Genomic DNA, 21,797 nt, shown 5'->3' with positions numbered 1-21,797 from the left:
CTTGCCCAGCCTTCAAATGCAGAGCTCTTCATTCTCAAATGTTTAGGCAAACACTGGATATGTGCAGCATCCCAGGGCCTTGCCAGCAAGACCTCACTGCTTGGGTATCGGTTCCTTGGGTGGCCTTTTAATCTTTTCTTTTACCACTAATTAATGAGAAATCAAGGCACTAGGAAAGCAGTTTCACTGGGCTGTAAATTAAGATTCTGATCTTGGCCCTCCACTCTTGGCTGTTCCCATCTATGAAACAAAGGCAATGGTTGCTCTACCTGCGTAGGAAGTGACCCTAAAAAATGAAATTAATAAAGGCTATGGAAACACTTGGGAAGGATGGGTGTCATGCAAGTGTAGCTGGTGATTTATGATTGCCAAGTGGTATCATGTGCATTTTAAAATTCACCAGAGGTTTCTGAAGCAGTTTGTCTGCCATCAAGAGGTTCCTTTTTCCAGTTTGAGGAGGGCCTCATTAGCTTACTCCCTGCTCCCACGTTCTCCTGCTGCCCTGACAGTTTGCAGCATCACAGTCACTTATTTTTAGTTCTCCGTGGGTCAGACATTTCCTGGTCACATGCTGTTTCAGCTCTAACTTCAAAAAGGCTCCAGCTCACAAATAGAGTGCGCTCCTCCCTCAGTCAGCCTTCCCCCACTGCAAGCCTTAGCATTCCATGTGGGCCTCACAGAGTCACGCGGCCTCTCCAGGGGACATGTTTTAATGCAGCCAGCTTGGGTCTACTTGTTTAAGAATTGGAGTAGCTCCTTTTCCTGGTCCACCTGCAGAGTTATTTTATTTTTTAAAAATCCTCACCTGATGATTTTTTTTTTATTGATTTGAGATAGAGAGAGAAAGAGAGAGAGAGAAAGGGAGAAACATTGGTGTGAGAGAGAAACATCAGTTTGTTGCCTCCCAACCAGGAACTGAACCAGCAACCTTTTGATGTATGGGGTGATGCTCCAATCAACTGAACACCCAGCCAGGGCCAGAGTTATTTTAAATGTTAATTTACCAAAGGACAGCAGCAATTTCCAAGCCTGGGGACCACATATGTAGGCAGTCCTGGGAAGCTGGAGTCCTGGCCCAAACCTGCCATGGTTGGTGGGACCTAGAATGTAACACCTGTCCCCACACCCTAGAGTGAGAAGATAGGCCTTCCTTGCAGGTTCACTGTGGCTTCCTGCTTGTGGGTGACTAATATGTGATCATAATTATGCTCATACCTTACCTTCAGTTAGGGGTATGAGTATTAGAATAGGCACCATATGCTGACATGTTTCTTTGGGCCAGCTCCTGTGTTAAGGGCTTTGCAGATGGTAACATCCAGGTATCGTATATAGCCACCATCTCCACCTCACAGAGAGGAAACAGAAGTTCCAGGGTCAGGGTCTTGTCCTGCCCTATACCTGGTGAATGGAGGAGCTGGTATTTAAACCCAGGCAGGGCAGTTGCTCCCAAATCTGCCTCTCACCCTGGGCAGCTGTGTTATGTTATTCTCCTTCCCTTTGTCTCAACATGTACTGGAAAACTCTGTGTGTCACTAATTCCAACTGGAGACAGACACCTAATCCACCCGACTTGAATGTCTTTAGGAAAATAGTCACTATTTGCAGGTGGAAAATAATAATCCAGAGTAATTGTTACCTAAGCCAGGTGCATACTGCTTAAATTTAGAAGGTGCCTGATGAGTGGCATGGGAGACAGCTTCACAGAATGTGATGCAGGGCACATGCTGGTACACCCTCAGGGTCTGCTAGACTTGCCAGAAGTGAGCCCAGTGTCCAGGAACAGGTGTGCCTGACAAGAAAAGGCTCGAGAGGGCAAATGATTGCCAAAGCGAGTCTGTAAGACACTAGTGAGGACATCTGCTGGAGCACTGACAGAATGTTATGAAATGACCACTAAAAGCATCAACGCTTCTGATACCATGAAGCCACACTGAAACTAACAATGCCTGGCCAGCATCCAGTCATTATGGTGGCACAGGCAACTCAAGCTCAAAGCTAGCTCTGACTCATCCAGGCCTACAGTCATACCCAGCCCCTCTGCTTCCCAGAGGCCTGTTGCAGCCAAGGCTGCTTGATCATGGACCATGCCAACCCAGGTGGGGAACCCTGTTCAGCCAGAAGGCCTACCTGGACATGTCCTGCTGCTGACCCAGTCCAGACCCTGGCTGGTATCAATTCCTTCCTCTGTTCTAAGCTCTGTCACCATGACCCTGGCCTCTGAGGAGTCTCTTCAAGTTTCCTTCCTTCCTTCTCCCTACCCCTTCTCTCCCTACTATCATTCCCCTATCCTAAAACTCAGAGATAAAACCCCTACTGGAGAGGTAAAGATGCATATTGTTCTCAGGGAGCTACTAAACTTACTTATTTCACAGTCATTCTGCCTCCCCTCAGTCAGTGACCAGGATCTCAATTGTGCTAAGGACACCGGGGAAAAATAATACTTGGTTCTGACACTGGAGGACCTAAGAATCTAGGTAGGGAAGCAAACACACAAACAGGTAACTAAAAGGACTCAGTGGAAGAATCACTATCCACAAGTAATTAAAAGGTGTGACAGGAGCATGAGGGGTATGAGGGTGAGAAAATCTGCCTGGAGTGGGAGCTGGGGCTGCTAGTTGGGCTGGGTGGGCACTGGCAAGGTACCTGTGCTTGGGACCTGGGCAAACCAGCAGCTAGCATCAGAGGTGGTCCAATATCTGCATAAAGCTGTGTTTTGAGAGGGAACTGACACTCCAGGGCCTCATGATATCCTCAGCCACTGTGTGCAATATAAAGATGGTAACAGGAATCCAGGAGTTGAATGACGTCACAGCAGCTAACCCCTGCCTTGGAGCCCTGGTCTGGGCTCTCTGTGAAGCTTCTGGCAGCAGCATGTTGCCCCTCCTCCCCAAATGGTTCAACAGTCATCCCCAAACTCTTGCTCACACTTGGTAAACAAGCTCCAGGATTTGGCCACTCAACCTGAAGGTATCTTCCTAACCATAGCCATCTTGGATAGTGCAGGAAATCCAGTGTGCCCTTCCTACCATGTGACCTGGTCTTATGCTTCTCCAAAGCTCAGTAGAGCAGTCCCCTCTTATCTGTGGGGGATGCATTCCAAGACCCCCAGCAGATTCCTGAAGGCATGGATAGTACTGAACCCCATATATACCTGTACTATGTGAGATATATATATATATATATATATATATATATATATATATATATATATATATATATATATAAATAAAATTTAATTTATAAATTAGGCACAGTGAAGTATTAGCATCAATAACTAATAATAAAATAGAATAATTATAACACTGTAATTATACAATTACGTACACTGTGAAAAAGTTATGTGAATGTGGTCTTTTTCTCCCTCTCTCTGAACAGATCTTATTATACTGTGCTCACCTTTTCACTTAAAGGAAGCATTTACAGTTTCTCTGGCATATACAAATTACCAGCATCACTACTCTTGTGTTTTGGGGCCATTATGAAGTAAAATAAGGGTGACTTGAACAGGAACATTGTGATACTGCAGCAGTTGATCTGATTATGAGATGGCTACTAAGTGTCCAATGGGCAGGGAGTGTATACAGTGTGGAGAAACTGAAAAAAGGGATGATTCATGTAGTGGGTGGGATGGTGAGGATGGTGTAAGATTTCATTTAAATGGTGCACAATTTAAAACTTATGAATTGTTTATTTCTGATTTTTTCTATTTAATATTTTCAGACCACAGTTGACTCCAGTTAATTGAAACCCTGGAAAGTAAAATCACAGATAAGAAGGGACTACTGTATGCTCACCTTTAAAGTAGAAGACACACCTGTGGATCACGGTGTCTGGCCCATGATGGGGAAGCTCAGCCTGTGTCCTCCCCTTGCCTTTGAACCTTTGCCTAGATGCTCCTGGGGACCATGATGCCCTTTCTTCCACCCCACTCTGCCTGGCATATCTGAGTTACAGTTCAAGTTTTAGCTCACATAGTGCCTTCTCCTCTCACTCCTGAAATTTTCCTCCCTCCTGGTCATCTTGTAGGCTCCCCCAGTTTCTCCTGGACTTTGTGGCATTAACCAGCCCTATGCTGATGACCTCCATCTCCAATTCCAGCACAGGCCCTCCTGGGCCGCATCCAAGCTTGTTTGTTGAGGTGACTAACCACCACCCACAGGCCAGTTGTCTTCTTCTCTTCTCCTAGAAGCAAGAATTGCCCCTGACAGGATAGAGGAAGGAGTGGAGAATACACTTTCCTTTAGGTACATCTGGCCATGCAGCAGACTCCCTGGCCTCCAGGAAATGTCAGGAGGAAGAACATCTCTGTCACCTTTGCAGGGAGGTAGAGAACAGGGGCTCTGAGGCTGCAGAGCTAAAATGCAATGAACCCAAGCTTGCCTTGCCTCATCTGTGTGTCTTCTTTGTTTTCCAGTCTGGAAAATGGGCATGCAAACATCTCGACCAGCGATTTTCAACTGATGTGCCACAAAAAATTTTAAAACATGCTATACATGACTATTTAATCAAAGGTATTGACTTCTTTTTCTTTAAATTGTCAAAAAAAAAAAATAGTAACAGCCAACACAACAATAGCAGTCCAGTGTAAATGAATCAAAATCATACCTATTTCTTTGTCAGATTGGCAAAAAACATATTTTTTGGTGTGCTGCAGAATTAGTAACTAGTTATGTGTGCCATGAGATGAAAAATGTTGAAAATCACTGGTCTACACTATAGGTCTGTATGTAGAATAAATGAGATAAAGAATGGGAAATGTCATGAGAATCTTGCCCCACAATTAGTCCTGTGCTGTGGGTAAGAAGACACATTCTGGTGTGTTCATGAGCTCTCCTCACCTGTAACAATAACTGCATCTGCTTGAAGGTTGTCAGGAGGGTCAAACAAAGCAATATCCAAAAAGCTTTTGCATGGACATTCAGGGGTACAATAAATATTAATTAAATAGAAATATTTCTCCATATGAGAACCCTTATAAATACCCTATGAGACAGGTAATATTACATCTACTTTTCAAATCTGAAACACATACTAGGTAGTATGAACTAGAACTAGTGTCAAACTCAGGTGTGTTTCTAAGAACAGTAAGTAGTCACTTCACCATAGCCAATATTTATGGAGTACTCATGCTGAACCAGGCACTCCATGTGGCTTATTTCACTTAATCTCCCCAATGGCCCTATGGGCCAGGTAGAGACTTTAACTCTTCTCTTGATGTAGATGAGAAAACTGAGGTTCAGAGAGGAAGGTAACTTGCCTAGTGTCACACAGAAAGAAGGTGGTTGAACTGACTCTAACCAGGACTTTCGGATGCTAAGGTCTGTGTTTTTCTCTGCTTAAAAATATAACCTATGCCTACATTATAATTAGGTATCTCTTTACCAAGTTCCTGAACCATGACAAACAGCACCCTCTTCTAAGAATTTCCTTCCCCAGGGTTATTCATTCAGGTCTTCTTCTTAATACAGCTTTGCAGGTAGGTAATTTGACTTTATTTTCTTCTCCAAAAAGTAACTGTATAAACACTTCAGAAACTGCTTATTCAAGAGACATAAAGTGATGTCTGTTTTCTCCTTACCAGAAAACCTTAAATATTTCCATCTCAGGGGCTATATGAATAATTTTGAAGGAACATATACTCTTGGGGTAAATTCCTTTTGAAAGATAACCAGATGGCAAATTATCAGGCAGCTCCAGCACTGAAATGAGAAAAGATGGCACTGGTTTTCCAGAAACATACACCCATTTAGCTTTCAAAGCCCCTACATTAACTCATCATACAGGATTCAGACTACGAACTTGCCTGTAAATCATGTGCCTGATTCACATGTGAATCATTCAGCACTCTCGGTGTATCTTCACAGCAATCACTTTCTAAATATTTGTAAAAATGACCTCAACAGTGGGTAGAAAGCCAGAGGGACTACTCCAGACATCATTGGAGGGGAACTCCCAGATGCTGACAAAGAGGCTGCTTCTGTGACATTGACACAAGGAAAGAGCAGACCCATGGTGGGCTGGACTGTTTTCGGATTAAATAAAATGGGAAGTGTGAGCAGCTTGCTGCAGAAAAAATAGAAACTGAGGAAAATGACAAAGAAAGTTCTCATCTCAAAGGTCGTGCCTAATGCACAGTGAAGAAAGAAGTGGGTCTGTTTGAGGGGAGTAGAGCATAGGTATTTATTGAACATATATGTGCCCAGCAGCTACCACATTCGTATACTCCTCAACAGGTAGATACTATGACTAAGGTGGGGAAACTGAGGCTCAGTGAGGAACAGTGATTTGTCCAAGGTCACAAGTATCATGTCCTGTGAAGATTTTTTGGATGATCACTCTCCAAGGGAGACTCAGCCTCTCTCCTCCTCTCTTTTACCCCCTGCACACTCCCACCAGGGTGTTATAATAAGCTCCTTTGCTCACTGTTCTTTTAAAGCATGTCTGTCTCCTTCCCTGTACTGGGTTATTGGAAGCTGTACCTAGGTCTGCATCATTTCCCAATTCTCACATCCAGTGCAAACCCCCCACATAGTAGGTTCTCATATAATATCTGCTGTAGGAAATGCTGAATCTGCTTATTGCAAATACTGTATTTCCAATTTTGACTATACCTACACTGCACATTATTTAAATTCTACACACACACACACACACACACACACACACACACACACAAACACCTGTGATGACCCTGGCTCCCTTCTTTCTGGAATTTGCCCAATAGAATCCAACAGTCTGAGAAGCCAGCTATCTGGAGCTCAGCCATCTGGGTTTCCACAAGCCTTCCAGAGACAGTGAGAACTCTTCTTTCTCCCATTTTATTCCACATTCATGATGCAACTTTTATTATTATTATCCTCATTTTATAGATGAGCAAACTGAGGCTCATGGAAGCCTCTGCTTTATTAACAAAAGAAGCAAGTGACCAAATAAACTCATGTCAGAAGTTTATATCCAAGATTGAAGGTTTGGGTATGCCTAAATATGAATAAAGCGGGAAGGGAGGTGGCGAGGAAGGGAACTGCAGAGACCTCGAAGAGGGAGGAGGTACAACTGAGCCCTCCATGCCTGAGGCGCTTGCAGAGAGTTCACTAACCCTAACCCAGGGTTGGGCCTTGTGAAGCATCAAAACACCACTCACTCTACTATTTTAACTCTGATATTTACTAAGTTAAGAAAAATTGTTAACATAATTTTAAAACAATTCAAACAAAAATATATTACTGTAACTGGTGGAAGTCTATTTTAGAATAGATCAAGCAAGGTACCTTGACTCAAACCTGTCTCCCTGTACGGAAAATATACATGTATCATCTTTCTCCCCAGAATTTTGTAAATACTGTTCTCTGGACAGGGTAGCCCCACTCCCAAGTTCAGGCATAACTGCCACCCACAAACATTCCCTCAGAACTTCCTCTTCCCAGATGCTCCAACATAGTTTAAAAAAAAAAAACTCTAAAAGAAAACCCATAAAATGCACCTAAGCCATAAAAAAAACCCCAAAACAAAAACAAAATAAACTTCCTTTAACACATTCCCTCAACGATTTGCAAATAATTAATTCATTGTTGAATCATAGAATGATTCTTCTATACTTTGTAAATAGAGAGCATCTCCAGCCCCAGCAAAAGTCATTTTAAGTGGGCCACTGCACAGAATTAGGAGGTTGTTTATTGGGAAGGGTGACCTGGCCAATGGCCTTGTCACCTGTGGTCTGAACAACACGTTCAATTTGCTCATTTCAGGGATTACAAGGCTTCATTGTCCTGTCTTCCTGCATATACATTGCCTTCTTCACCCCTCTCTCCTGGTTGCACTGCGGCTCTGGTTGCCAGGAAGGCTGAGGGGTTTCCAGTGAGTCACCAAGAGCAGCTGGTGACTGAGGGACTGGCTGGTGAGAGAGCCCTGGTTCTCTCTGTGCTATATTTAGAACAGCACAGAAAATCCCAGCCTCTGTGGTTTCCACCTGTTCAGATATCCCCGCAGCAACGCCACTTCTGCTGACCCAGGCCTATTCATCACTGGGCCCTGTCCTGGCCCCTGTCTCCTCATGGTTCCAAAAGACTCTTGGTGGCCCTTGCTGTATCCAAGAGACATCTTATCTTTCCTGGCTTAAATTCTTTCACAAGCTCCAAGTGTCCAAAAGGACTTATTACAGAGCCTTGAGCTTCCTAGCAGAGGCTCCCCTGTCATTTCTATTTCTAAACCTGAGGGTCTAGAGAAATCCTTGTGCCAGCTGGGATTTCTACCTGATCAGGACATAAGCATGTGATCTGGTATATCCGGTGTTTTGTTTTGTTTTGTTTTTTCATAAGCATGTGATCTGGTATATCTGGTGTTTTGTTTTGTTTTGTTTTTTCTCCCCTATGATCTCTTCTGCCTAGAAGGGTAGTTTTCAGCTTTGGGTGATTTTAAAAATCTTGATGCTCCAGCCACATCAAAAATCCCAAGAAATCAGTCTCTGTGGAGAGAGGGGACCCAGGCTTCAGTATTTTTAAGACTTCTCAGTATTTTTAAGTGGGCAGCAAATATGGGAACCACAGCTCTCAATAATTGTTGCCTCTTTCCACATCCTTTCTTCTTCTGGCAAGCTCCTTCTCACGAAAAAAGACCCAGCCACCTTTTCACCTCTCCAGGCATTGAGAAAGCCCTGTGCCTCTGAGGTTCTGTATCCTGCCTCTGTCTCAGCCTCCATCCACATTATATGTTTGCTCTACTTGATTGTTACCTCCACCCCAACATTGGCCACCAGACTCAGAGTTCCAGTGGCCACTCTGCTGGATCCTCTTCATAAGGATAAGATTCAATAGTGCCCTGTTAATGTGGGTACTTTTTTTACCATTCCTATTTTAAACATTTCTGGTCTGACCTATTTTGGATCATTAACTCACCCATTCATTCATTCATTCATTCAATTACCACTGATGAAGCCTCTACTCCGTGCAGTCCTGGGATGCACATAGCAGATTAGAAGGTTTTGGAGGTAGAGAGAGAAGCTCTCACAATAAGACAGTCTGTCTGCCAGGAGCTTGCTGCCTCCACCATGAGGGGATAGTTACCACTCAGGATAATACTCTAACAAAGCTGAGCACTAAATAGAGGCTGCTTAATTTTTCTGGTAAAGACAGGTCACTCTACCATGAGCACATCAGTTACCATGTCCTTGCATTTCTCCTTGTGTAACACCTAACCCAGGGCTAATTAGGAACTTTAACCACTTCTTACTGTTGATGCTAATAATAACCTTTGCATCAAAACCTTATGAAAGAACATAGGGATAGATAATATAGAAAACATATCAAGAAGAAATGGTTGAGAAATGCTCTTAAATAATAAACTTGGAGTGTGGTATGGCAGAGGACAAGATGGCTACTAGCAATGTGCATTCTTTACATCTCTCTTACAGCACCTTTTTTTGTTTGGATCAGCAAATATGCAGTTAACAAATTATATTTTCCTGCCTCCCTTGCAGTTAGGGGTAGCCATGTTATGCAGTGCTGGCAAATGAAATGTAGCTGGAATACGTCAGGGACCTCCAAGAAAAATTTCCTTTCCTGATATGAGCCTAATCCTTTCCTCTGTATTGCTTGTGTGTCTCCTTCCTGCTTAGAACATGAAGAGGAGTTGCATCCTTGGGCATGAGAGACACAAGCTAAGAGCAACTGAGCAAAATTGCAGATGGAGCCTTGGGCATTGATGGCATTGTGGCATTCTCACACCTGCTTCAGACTCTCTGTAGCATGAGAAAAAAAATAAACTTATTAAGTTACTACCATCAGATTTCTGTTGCCATACAGTCAAACTGCAGCAGACTGTTATGTACTTTGGTGCAATGACAATGGGCCTCCCTTGTTATACAACCTCAGCATCATTACCTCTAAAATGAGGTTGTAATATTCATTGTTATGAGAAATTACAGGTAATGTACAAAAATGCCTAGAACAGAGCCTGGTGTGCAGTTGACACTCAATAAATGTCAGGAATAGTAATTCTTATTTCTGGCAAGCTGTTCATGTCCATGAGGTCAACTCGTACAATTCTAAGGTGAAAATGGAAAACAAGTTAAATGAAATACTGGGTGCTTTCTCTGTGCATGCCAGTCTGCCAGGCATATTGAGAAACACAGCCAGACTGACGCAATCACAATGTCTTGAGATTTCTGCCTAAACAATAAAATCTGTAATATAATTGAACAACAAGATTTAACTTAAAACTCAGTTAGCATCAGATTTACAGAAACCTGTGTTTCTACAAATTGTGTTATAGAAAGCAGCAACAAAACCACTATTAGTAACTCTGTTTACTTTGTAAAACATTTTTGTATCTACCATTTCATTTTAGCTTCACAGCAGCCTCTGCAGGACTGAAAGATGACCAGGCTCTGGGTAGCAACACTAAGACAAAAAGCCAGAGCCCCTGACTCCCAGCCTTGGTTTAGCGGGTCCTTCTCAGAGACTTGGAGTCCCTCATTTGGGCAGACAGCACACAAGCTAGTCTGCGTTGTGGGGTGGAGGGTATCTCAGAGCAGACAGAGTAAAGGGGAAGAAGGTGCCTCATCCTGCTGGGCCCTCTACATGCATTATCACATGACAATCCTTATTATGTTATAGATCTGTCTTGCCCATTCGGTGGATGAGAAAATAAAGGCTTGCAATGATTAAACAGGTCTCCAAGATAGCACAGTACAGTGGGGACTTGGACCCCAGTGTGTTTGTCCTCTCTGGAGTAAAGCTTCCAACAATGTGCTGCTGACAACACACAGGAGTACAGGATGACAATGTTCAGTCACAGAAAACTCTTCATTTTAAAGACTGTTAGGCAAAGAAAGATCTATATTGGGACCCTTCTCAACCATAGAGAATGTCACAGAAATGATTAAGGAACTACATACTGACTTAAGTCAATGAATATTACATTTTTATGGTACATTTTGCAGATTTTGTTACATGACAAAGAATCAAAGACTCAGCCGAGGGCCATACATGTATGCATAAGTGTATGGATATATATGTGTGTGCACGCAAGTGGTCATGTGTGTTTGGGTGTTCTTGTGACCAATATGGTCTTTTGAGACTTTTACTATTTTCCTGGTTTGAAATTCTTTATAAACCTTTTGTTGTTAAAACAGAATTTAAACTGTCCTTGCACTGACTGCACCACATCCTTTTGGAGACCCTTGGGAGAAAATCAGGCCCTATTTTGTACATAAAGCACACTATAAATGTAAGAGAGCATTATTTGGCTTGGGGCAAATTCTTATATAAACATATTCCCACTTTGGTTTTTCAGTGGAGGTCCCAAATGCAACACAAACTGCTGGTCAGACATGCCTTTTGTTTACATAATTATGTATTTTTTAACTTAGAAACATCCCATGGAGAATATGTTTTCCCTGTTTCACTGCAGGAATCAGAAGAGTATAACTGAGGAAGAAGAATGATGAAGGTAAGATGGACTAGACCTTTCTAGACACCCAAACTGCCAGGCACTGGCCAGAATCATGGGCCCCACCCACTGTGGCCCTGGGCGTACTCACCATGGTCATGGGCAAAAACCAACAGCTCCAGGCCGACCAGCATCTGAGCCAGCTCATCATAGCGGCCACAGTGCTCCCCAGCTCCATGGGACACAAAGACAAGGGCTCTGCAGGGATAAGAGAGGAGTCAGGTCAGGAAGGTAGCAGATCACTGAGTAGTCTGGAGCTTTCATGACATCAGCAATGAATCAAAGACCAGATTACAGACTAAATGCATCAGTAAGTGAGAGCGGATTGCTTTTAGAATGCTGAGCTTCAGGGTTCCACAGAATGGAATCCAAATTTTGGTTCTACTGCGAGCTTACAGGCACAGTACTCATCCCTGCAGCTTCATTTCTTCACCTACAAAACAGTAATAACAGTTTCTTCCTCTGGAAAGCTGTGATGAAGGTCACAGGTGCTAATTTATACCAACACACCAGACAGAACACTGACCCATGGCAGGCCCTCCACTGGTGCTGGTTTCCTCCCTCATGGATCAGCCCTAAGCCAATCAGAGCACTCTGTGATCAGGCCACAGTAACTGGCTCAGGTACAGGTATGTGACTCAAGCCAAGCTGACTTGGTCTAGTCAGAGCTGATCCTAGAGCTTTGTCCTAGAGAGTCAGGAGAAAGTATTTTCATTTTCACACTAGACTGTAGCCTTGGAGGCTGCAGGCTTAGAATGGCCCCAGCTGCCTGGCCCAAAATGAAATATGAGTTGACCCAGCAGAGGAGAACCATGTAAAGGAGGGCCACCAAGTCCTAATTGTATTTGAGCTCTGAATCCAGCTGGACCTGAAGCCAGCATTCTCCCTCATCTTGTCTTTTGCTTTTGTTGAGGTCACTGGATTTTCCATCACTTGTGATGAGAAGAATCCTAACTGACATACAACCCTATTTTTGTGTAGAATAATTGTACTTTCACATTCATTCTGCCACAGGCTGTTGGCATTTGCATTGTGTGTGTGACTTTTATTATCCTCCCATTTTTCCATATGGCAAACTCCTTCCTTTGTTTCAAGACCAATCCTTAAGGTTCCTCTCTGAAAAAGACTTTATAGCCTCTGGAAGGCTGTATTAAGTCTCTTCTCTGTTCTGGGCCTCGGTAATCCCTCTGTTATAGGATGTGTGACAGCTGCTTTCTACCTACCTCCACTACCAGTTACAATCTTCTTGAGCACATGCAGACTTTGCCCTCATTTTTCTTTAATGGCTAACATAGTTTTGAGCTCTTGGAGGGCACTCTGCAAATACTGTTTGAATGAATGGATGAATGACAAAGGTTGTGAGGTTTTAAAACAAACCGTTATATTTTGCACTTAAGATCCATGCAGAAGCAGCCTCAGGAGCTAGAAGAAGAGTTTGACTGGGATCTCAGTCACCCAGGAAAACCTTCAATGAGGCATGAGCACTCTGGGATATAAACAATAGCGCCTATGGTACACAGCTCACCTTAGCTTCTACACTGGCTGGTGTCAGCCCAGCAGTAGTGGCGTTATGAGAGGAGATTTAGATTCTTAAATATACAATTGTCAAGACTCATATTCTTAGCATAAGACCCATGAGGGGTTAGAGTCCTTTCAAGCAAGGAGTGACTGCTGTGATACACACACATTCAATTTCTGCTAATGATGTGGGGGGGAGGGAAGGAGGAGAACAGTGGCTGTCATTTTATTGAGCATTTACTATGTGTCAGTTCCTCTATAAACTCCACATAAAAGAGTGATAATCCTCAAAATCACATCATTCTTTATCTTCTTACAGCTGAGAATGAAAATCAGAGAAGTTAATTGCCCAAGTCACAAAGCAAGTTGGTAAAAGGTAGATCAGAGCATGTCAGCACCTGGCTTTCAGATCTCCAATGGGCTACCAGTAGGCTCAGAATACAAGTCATCTTGTCCCTTGCCTGCCTCGCCACTCTCTCTGGCTACCTTCCTAGCTCACCTCCCTGTCCTCACAAGGGGCTTCCACTCACTTCTTCAGCAGCACCCAGCTCTTCCCACTTTGGCCTTGACATCCCCCTCTTCCTAGAGTGTTCTCTGCCAGATCTCCTGTGGCTGTTCCTCATGCTTGGGTTTTAGGAAAGATATCACCTCAGAAAGGCCTCTCCTCCATCCCGCCTGGGGGGGCCTCTCTCTCTTGGGCCTTTCTGACCTGCACTGGACCCTCACTGCACATTACAATTTGACATTTGCTTGTGTGCTTCTTGGCTCGCTCCTCTCCTTTGAAGTCAGCTCAAGAGGCCAGGATGGCAAAACACCAGACTAGTACTCCAGCCTAGCGGCACTGAGCAGGGACCAGAGGATATGTGTTAAGTGAATAAGCCCTTTTTTCAAAAGCCTGTGTTCTTTCTATAACTCCTCTCTGCCAGGCTGTGTAGAGGCAGAACAGCACCAGTTCGTTTTGCTACATGCTTTATTCTTTGAACGGAACACAAGGTACCAGCAATAACCTCATTTTCCTTTGACATCTGTCCTTCCTGCTCTTTATTTAAAAATATAAGAGGAACATTTCATATCTTCTTTATTGTTTTATGTAATGCCCAGACACCTGATTATACCTATCCACCTAAAACTTCTGGGGTCCACTGATGGGACTCCTCTCAGCTACTGAGGAGCACAGCTGGAACCTACTCATCATCTCCCATCTGCAAAAGGGACTGGATCTCCAGAAGGGGAGGCTCAGCCCTTTAAAATTCTTTGGGAATTTTTTGTGGCAACTGCTGTATTAAATCAGTCCACAGTTAATGCAGAAGGACAGGTGATTAAGCCAGTCATGCAATAGTCAGCCTCTCACTGCATTTTGCTCCAACTCAGTGGAGAACTTAGGGGTTTCACTTAGTGTCCAAAGGAGTGGCACAAGGCACTGTCAACATGCCTGGAATTGCCTGTCAATAGAACCCACTCCCAAGGCAACATGTGGAAAAATACTTGGCCGCTTACTCTACAGAAATTCTTCTAATCCAGCGGTTCTCAACTTGAGCCACACCTTGAAATTACCCAGAAAGCTTTAAAAAATGCTGAGGTTGGGTCCCACCACCAGAAGAACCTCTGGGTTTAATTGGCCTGGTCTGGGAAAGCTCCCTAGCAGTTCTCATGTGCAACCCAACGTGGAGAAACACCTGCTTTATTCTCTGTGTGCAGCTTGGATAACAATGCTGCTCAGATGTCACATGGAACTTGCCAATGGCAAGAATGCAGTCGTTTTGGTTTGGAGACTTATAGCTATTTTGGAACCACTTATCTCCCTGAGGGACATGCTAGGTAAACCAAGAGTTCCAGCTGTAGAGATGCAGAGGTTTCTGTAGCTTGCTGCTGCCATCCCTTTGAAAATTAATTAGACAGACATGGCCATCACGCTGCAGGTGGCCAAGGCTTCAGCCACCCTTCTCTGCATAGGCAGAGCAGCACCTGCAGCCTTAGCCCCCTTTCTCCTCAAGATCCAGGTTAGGCACACACACACTGTAACAACAGGCCTCATTCTGGTCTTATGTTGCTGCTGCAAGGGAAGGGGAGAGGAGATTTCCCTGTGTTACTGGATTCAGCTCTTGCCTGGCCCCCAATTCTGATAAACCAATCTCCCTTCCTTCTACCCACACTTACTGTTCTTTGGAAATGAGTCTTCGTTTTGTAGGATCTGTTTGGCAAAGAAAAACTTAAATAAATCATGTTACTTCTCTGCTTAAAACCCCTCAGAGACTTTCTGTCCCCTACCACAGAACAAAACCTGCTGCTTTTGTGGTAATAACCTCCTCCCCCTGTCTTGGGCTCCTTGCTGATGACCCAGGAAGGTAATGATCTTCATTTGTAGCTTTTCCAATTTCCATGGTGTAAATGCTTTCACCATGGCTTATTTCAAGCCATTAGCATGCCGTCACTGAATTCAGAGTTGAGAAGAGGTGTGCACCATTGACTAATGAAAGCCTGTCCAAGTCTGCTCCAGCCTAGGTTAGTGGGCCCTTTCCTACCTGTAAGGGCTTCTGCTGGGGATCACCTCTCTCATCCCCATCTTTGCATGCTGGCTTTGATCATTATTTGAATCTCAGGCCTCTTCTGACCATTTCAGTTGAAGTAGTCTCTTTAGTACTTGTCACTATCTAAACACACTTATCTAGTGCTATGTTTGGGGTTTTCTTTTGTTTTGTTTGTTTTGTTTGTCTCCCCTAACTAGACTGTGTTCTGTGATGGCAGAGGTCTTGTTGATCTCATTTACTACTATATTCTCAGCTGGGAAAAATTCTGGTGCAGAATAGGAGCTTAGTAAAGATTTGTTGACTGTATGGATGACCCCTTGGGCTTGGATCCCTCTGCCCACAGCAGTTTTCCAGGTTGGAGATTTTACCCTGGGGCAGGGGCCTTGAGAAGCAAGCTGGCACCAGGATTTTCCATTTCTTTGCTCCACCCACTTGCAAGGATGCTCCCTCCCCTTGTCATATATCTCTGGCTTGCTCCCCTCACACTTGCTGCAGGTGGAGCCACCATCTGTTTATGGCCCCATCTTGTGTCTAAAACTGACCAGCATTTGCCCAGGCCCATCCTAGGTCCCAGCCCCTTTGAGCTCCACTTCTTGTTGCCATGGACACGTCCAGTTACATTCTGAGCTCTATGTCTTTATGTCTTGTCTCTTTGGCAAAAGTGAAATATCCCATCAAGGTTTTCTGTGGAACTTCCACATTCACACTGGATCCTGACCACCACTCAGGGTTTCACAGTCATTATGATTATATTTATGCTCTGAAAACACACAGTACTAAGAAACTTAGATGTCAAGTAAATAACACCACACATGCCAGGAGGCCATGGACAGAGAATACAGACCAGGAGGGGCATTTTGATTCCCAGAACCACCACATAGGGCCCTGGGCAGGTCACCTGGCTACTCAGTCACAAGATGGCAGTGACAATGGCCCTTTGACAGACTGTGCAGAAATACTGACTCAAAGCTTATCACATGCCGGATCCTGGGGACACAGAAATGGAAAAACAGCATTGTCCCTATCCTCACATAGCTGAAAGTCTCACAAGAAAGACATCCTGAGCAAAGAATACATGTACAAGTATGTACTGTGAGAAGTGCCATGAACACAAAGAGAAGGTACCACAGGGGACATTACTGGGGCTGAACACAATAGACAGGGAAGGCCTTCAAGTGTTCAAGCTGAGATCTAAGGCTGAAAAAAAGGACAGTTACAGGCGGAAATGAGAGTTGTCAGGGTTTAGGGTCATGCCCAGGATAACACAGGTACACTTATCCCTGGCACAGAATGAAGGGCATGGTTTCCAGAAAGCCACTGGGAGGAGAAGGTGCCTGTGATGAGCTCTGAGAGGTGAGGCAGCCAGAGCTTGCAGGGGCCCTGGAGGCAGAAAGGAGCTTGGGGGGTGGGGGCAATGGTGGTTCCTCAATACAGAAGGTGGTATGGAGCAGGGGAGTGACCTAATCTGATTTTTTGAAGCATGTCTGGCTCTGTGGACAGAGGAGCAGGAAACCTGCACGGCCAGGCCCTTCTATCCTTCCTCCCCTGGTCTTCTGCAACCTAAATCAACAACAGCAGCAGAAAATTAACAGGGCATTTATGCAGACACAGCAATACCCACAGTGGTAGAAATTAGGTTGCATAAGAAGCTAGCAAAAATCTCTTCCCAGGACCACCTTTAATGGCTGCAGCCTGTTAGGAGCCGGTTGTTCTGGGAGAAGGCAGTGACTATTAGAGGGGGAGGCCTGGCCCCAGGAGCAGATGGCCCGCCTGGCATCCAGCCCCGGGAAGGAGGACAGCTCCCAATAAGGCATATGCAGACCTTGAGATGAACATGTAGAATTCCTCAGAGTTTATAAGCCAGGACCTGCTTACTCAAGCACAGGTGTGACAAAGGGGAATTTCCCTTCAATCAAAAATTTAATGTCCCCCAGTAAACAAATGGGACTTCATCAAAATAAGAAGCTTCTGCATGGCTAAAGAAAACAGCAGCAAAATGAAAAGAGAACCAAACCGTATGGGAAAATATATTTGCCAATGATACCTCAGACAAGGGTTTGATCTCCAAAATATATAAAGAACTCACATGACTCCACTCCAGGAAGACAAACAATCCAAGTAAAAAAATGAGCAAAGGACCTGAACAGACACTTCTCCAAGGAGGACATACAGAGGGCCCAGACACATATAAAAGGATACTCAGCATCACTAGCCATCAGTAAGATGCAAATTAAAACCACAATGAGATACCACTTCACACCAGTCAGAATGGCCACCATAAACAGATCAACAAACCAGTGCTGGCAAGGTTGTGGAAAAAAGGGAAGCGTAGTACACTGTTGGTGGGAATGCAGACTGGTGAAGCCACTGTGCAAAACAGTTTGGAATTTCCTCAAAAAGCTAAAAGTGGAACTGCCTTTTGACCCAGCGATTTCACTGTTGGGATTATACCTTAAGAATCCCAAAATACCAATTCAAAAGAACCTATGCACCCCAATGTTCACAGCAGCACAATTCATAATAGCCAGGTGCTAGAAGCAACCTAAGTGCCCATCAATAAATGAGTGGATCAAAAAACTGTGGTACATTTTCACAATGGAATACGACACAACAAAAAAGAAGGAAGGAAGGAAGGAAGGAAGGAAGGAAGGAAGGAAGGAAGGAAGGAAGGAAGGAAGGAAGGAAGGAAGGAAGGAAGGAGAGAGAGAAAGAAAGAGAGAAAGAGAAAGAAAGAGAGAAAGAGAAAGAAAGAAATAAAGAAAGGAAAGAAAGAAAGAAAGAAAGAAGGAAAGAAAGGAAAGAAAGAAAGAAAGAAAGAAAGAAAGAAAGAAAGAAAGAAAGAAAGAAAGAAAGAAAGAAAGAAGGAAAGAAAGGAAAGAAAGAAAAAGAAAGAAAAAGAAAGAGCTAGTACCCTTTGTGTCAGCATGGCTAGAACTGGAGAGCATTATGCTAAGCGAAATAAGCCAGGAGATGAAAGACAAATACCACATGATCTCACCTATAATTGGAAACTAATCAACAAAACAAACAAGCAAGAAAAATATAACCAGCGACATTTAAAGAAAAAACAAATCGACAGTAATGAGAGGGGAGGAAGGACGGAGGTAACAGGGAAAAGAAGGGGAAGGGTCAAATCAAGGAATATGTATAAAGGACCCATGGACAAAGCCAAAGTGGGGAAGGATTGAGGATGGGAGGTGGGGATGTGTGGGGCAGGGAAAAGTGGTGGTGGGTAAATGGAGACAAATGTATTTGAACAGTAAAAAACTAATAAATGTAGTTAATTTTGAAAAAATTAATTTTCCCTTTATTCTATTGTTTATTCATTGTTGAAGTGACGAACCTTTCAGGGTATCAGTGTGCTCACAAACAAGATGGTGATAATCCGAACAACACAAATCACAGAGGAAATGAGGAAATATGGAGTAAATGAGATGTGTATGGAATGCTAAGGGCCTTACCTGGCATAGAGAAAGCACTGCAACTTGCACTGAAGCACTTTTCTCTGATTACACAGATGGTCCACTTGCAGTTTGAAGGCCTGGGTTTAACTCCAGGTTTTCCAAGAACTGGTTCCTGGGTTTCCATGGGCCTCAATTTTTCCACCTGGCACCACCTCACTGGGGTTTTGGGATGAAATGAGGGAACATATGTAGAAATATGATAAAGGGCTCTGTTGGTCAAGGTTGAGGCCTCTGTCTTCCCAGTCATCTGCTCTACCTTGCTAACCCCTTGAATGGTGAGGCCCATTCATAGACTCACAAAGTACAGGGACCCCTAGAAGGGTAGGCAGGTAACAGTCTAGCAGCCGTACCAGTACCTTGAAAGACAGAGACCAGTGCTGGGAGGAAAAGAGTTCACCTTGATGAAAGGGGTCCCATGTTTCCCGCAGGACTTTGGACTTGGCTGGGACCTACGCCCCCCTCTATCTGCACATCTGTAGAGTGGGGATCACAACGTCTCCCCCACAAGGCTGTCAGAACTAAAGCACTTAGCATAGCTTGGCACTGAGTAGCTTCCTTTCTGTCTTCCCTTTTCTAGACAATGCTAGGCTTCATTAAAGGGAGAACGATGCCCAACTGAAGAAACATTCTACTAATTTTACTAGGAAAAGTTTGGAAAACAGGATTTGTTGGAGGAAACAAATGGTAAGAGGGACAGAGTAGACATCCCTACCCATAGGCAGCAGCTCTGGTGGCAAGGTGTGGGTGTCTGACTCAGACAGTTACACTGATTTTTATAATGTACTTAAATGAAGGGCGTGAAAGGGAGTCTGCCTGCCTCCTCTGAGGGTTGTATATGCAGTTGTCTCTAGATTATTTCCAAAACACTCCACTCAGGCAGTGCATGGTTCACCTCATCATCCACATCCACTGAACTCCTACTGCCAGATTTTGTGATCTCAGAAATCATAAGAATTTCCTGTAATCTAACTGAAATCTAGCTGACCAGAAGTCCTATATCTAAGATTATACAGAAGAAGCCACATTGAGATTGGTAGCAGGGCTGAAAATGCTAAATGGGCTGGTCCCACACCAAAGTGTGGTGGTTAAAATTAGGAAGGATGTTTCAGTTGTGGAGGTCTACACTGAGGAGTAAAGGGTCACAGTCATACACCAGTTACCCCAATGCCAGGAAAAGAAGTCTCCATAATTTCAGGCTGTGAAAACCAGCAGTGATTATGGCTGAGTGAGACGAAGGCTTCTGGAATCCCAGGCATTCCTCTTAAAGCACCTGTGCATGGACTTACTCGCACTTACTCCCTCCAAGCTCCAACACTGGGGCAACAGTTTGAAAGGTACCAGGGACATACAGAAGGAACTGAATTGTTTGGCTTTGGGGCGAAGTCTGAAGGAGTGGCTTTCTCCCAGACAGAAATGCTGGAAGAAGCCATTGTTCTTTTTCTCAGTCCTCCCACTGCCAGTGCAGGCATGCACCATATCTAAGTCTCCTTCAAACTGTCTAATACCATTCACCCACTCTGGTGATTCCCTGAAATCTGGCTCCCACCCAACTTGCAGGCCCATCTAAACTGCTTCCAGTGTCTTTTCCCTACAAACAGCCTTTCTTGGCTCATGCTTCAGAATTTCCTAAAATCTGTCAAAGATTCACAAACCCCGAACAAGCAGCATTTGGCCTCAGCATGCCCCATACATCTTGCTAGGTGGCTCAAGCCAGACATTAGTGTAGCCAGCCTTGGTTTGCAGCTTTGGGCTTACAAGTACCTCCAAGCCCAGCACAAAGAGTAGCCTTCTGTAAATTATTCTGTAGTCCATTCCAGGTGGCCCCAGGCAGGGATCAGATGACAGCTGATCTTGGCCTACACAGCTTGAGAGGCCTTAAGCCAGTACACCTGGTGGACAGCTTCAGGCCATGCCAGAGCACCACCGAACCATATCTACCAATGGCACACTCAATGGGTGTACTTGGCAGGCACCAGCAACCTAGTGAAGCAAGTCCTGCTTCATTATGTCTGCCCCTGCACAGCAGCTTCTCCACTCTACTCATGGCTAGTCCTTGCAGCTGACTGGCATGGGGTCAATCCCTCCCAATGACATGCCAACAGAAATAAAGGCTCAACTACAATAGCAGAGTGCACAAAGCCTGCATGGGGGTGCCTCTGGAGTGCCCAGCTCTGGTTACTGGGGGGCTGAGCCACTGGGTCCTACAAAACACCTGTTACTATAGGCCACTCTGCTAAGACTGGGTGACATAGCAGCTCTACTTAATACATAGAAACCAACACAGGAAGGAAACCAGAATGGGGAAGACAAAGAATCTTGGACCAGATAAAAGAACAGAACGTAACTCCAGAAAAAGAGCTAAACAAAATGGAGACAAGCAATCTACCAGATGTAGAGCTTAAAAGACTAGTTATAAGAATGCTCAATGAACACAGGGTAGATGAACTCAGTGAGAACTTTAACAATGAAATAGGAAACATAAAAGTGAAGATATAAAACATAAAAAACAACCAGTCATAAATGAAGACTATATTAGAGGAAATCAACAGTAGATTAGATGGAGAAGAGGACTGAATCAGCAGTTTGGAAGATAAGGTAGCAGAAAACACCCAATCAAAACAGCAAAAAGAAAGAAGAATCCCCTCAAAATGAGGATAGTCTAAGGGGCCTCTGGAATAACATGAAGTGTAACAACATCTGCATCATGGAACTGCCAGAAGGAGAAGAGAGAGATCAAGGAATTGAAACCCACTTAAAAATATAACAATGGACAACTTTCCTAAGCTGGCAAAGAAAACAGACATACAAGTCCAGAAAGCACAGAGAGTCCCAAAACAAGATG

At 44.1% G+C, this 21,797-nt stretch overlaps 1 protein-coding gene across 5 annotated transcripts in view; it reads right to left on the bottom strand.

Annotated features, from left to right (window-relative positions):
* The window catches only part of MGLL (monoglyceride lipase), a 190,240-nt gene that overhangs the window by 78,055 nt on the left and 90,388 nt on the right, over positions 1-21,797 (bottom strand). For all 5 annotated transcript variants that reach the window (XM_054587495.1, XM_054587497.1, XM_054587496.1 and 2 more), the window contains exon 3: positions 11,537-11,643. In XM_054587495.1, the coding sequence (XP_054443470.1) occupies positions 11,537-11,643 (107 nt within the window). The remainder of the gene's footprint in view (positions 1-11,536; positions 11,644-21,797) is intronic.

The sequence above is a fragment of the Pteronotus mesoamericanus genome, unplaced genomic scaffold, assembly GCF_021234165.1.
Source record: "Pteronotus mesoamericanus isolate MK-2021 breed Mesoamerican mustached bat unplaced genomic scaffold, CSHL_Meso_final scaffold_118, whole genome shotgun sequence".
In the NCBI taxonomy this organism is placed as follows: Eukaryota; Metazoa; Chordata; class Mammalia; order Chiroptera; family Mormoopidae; genus Pteronotus; species Pteronotus mesoamericanus.
Note: the sequence above shows the minus strand (reverse complement) of the source record. Positions and strands in the feature narration are given on the sequence as shown.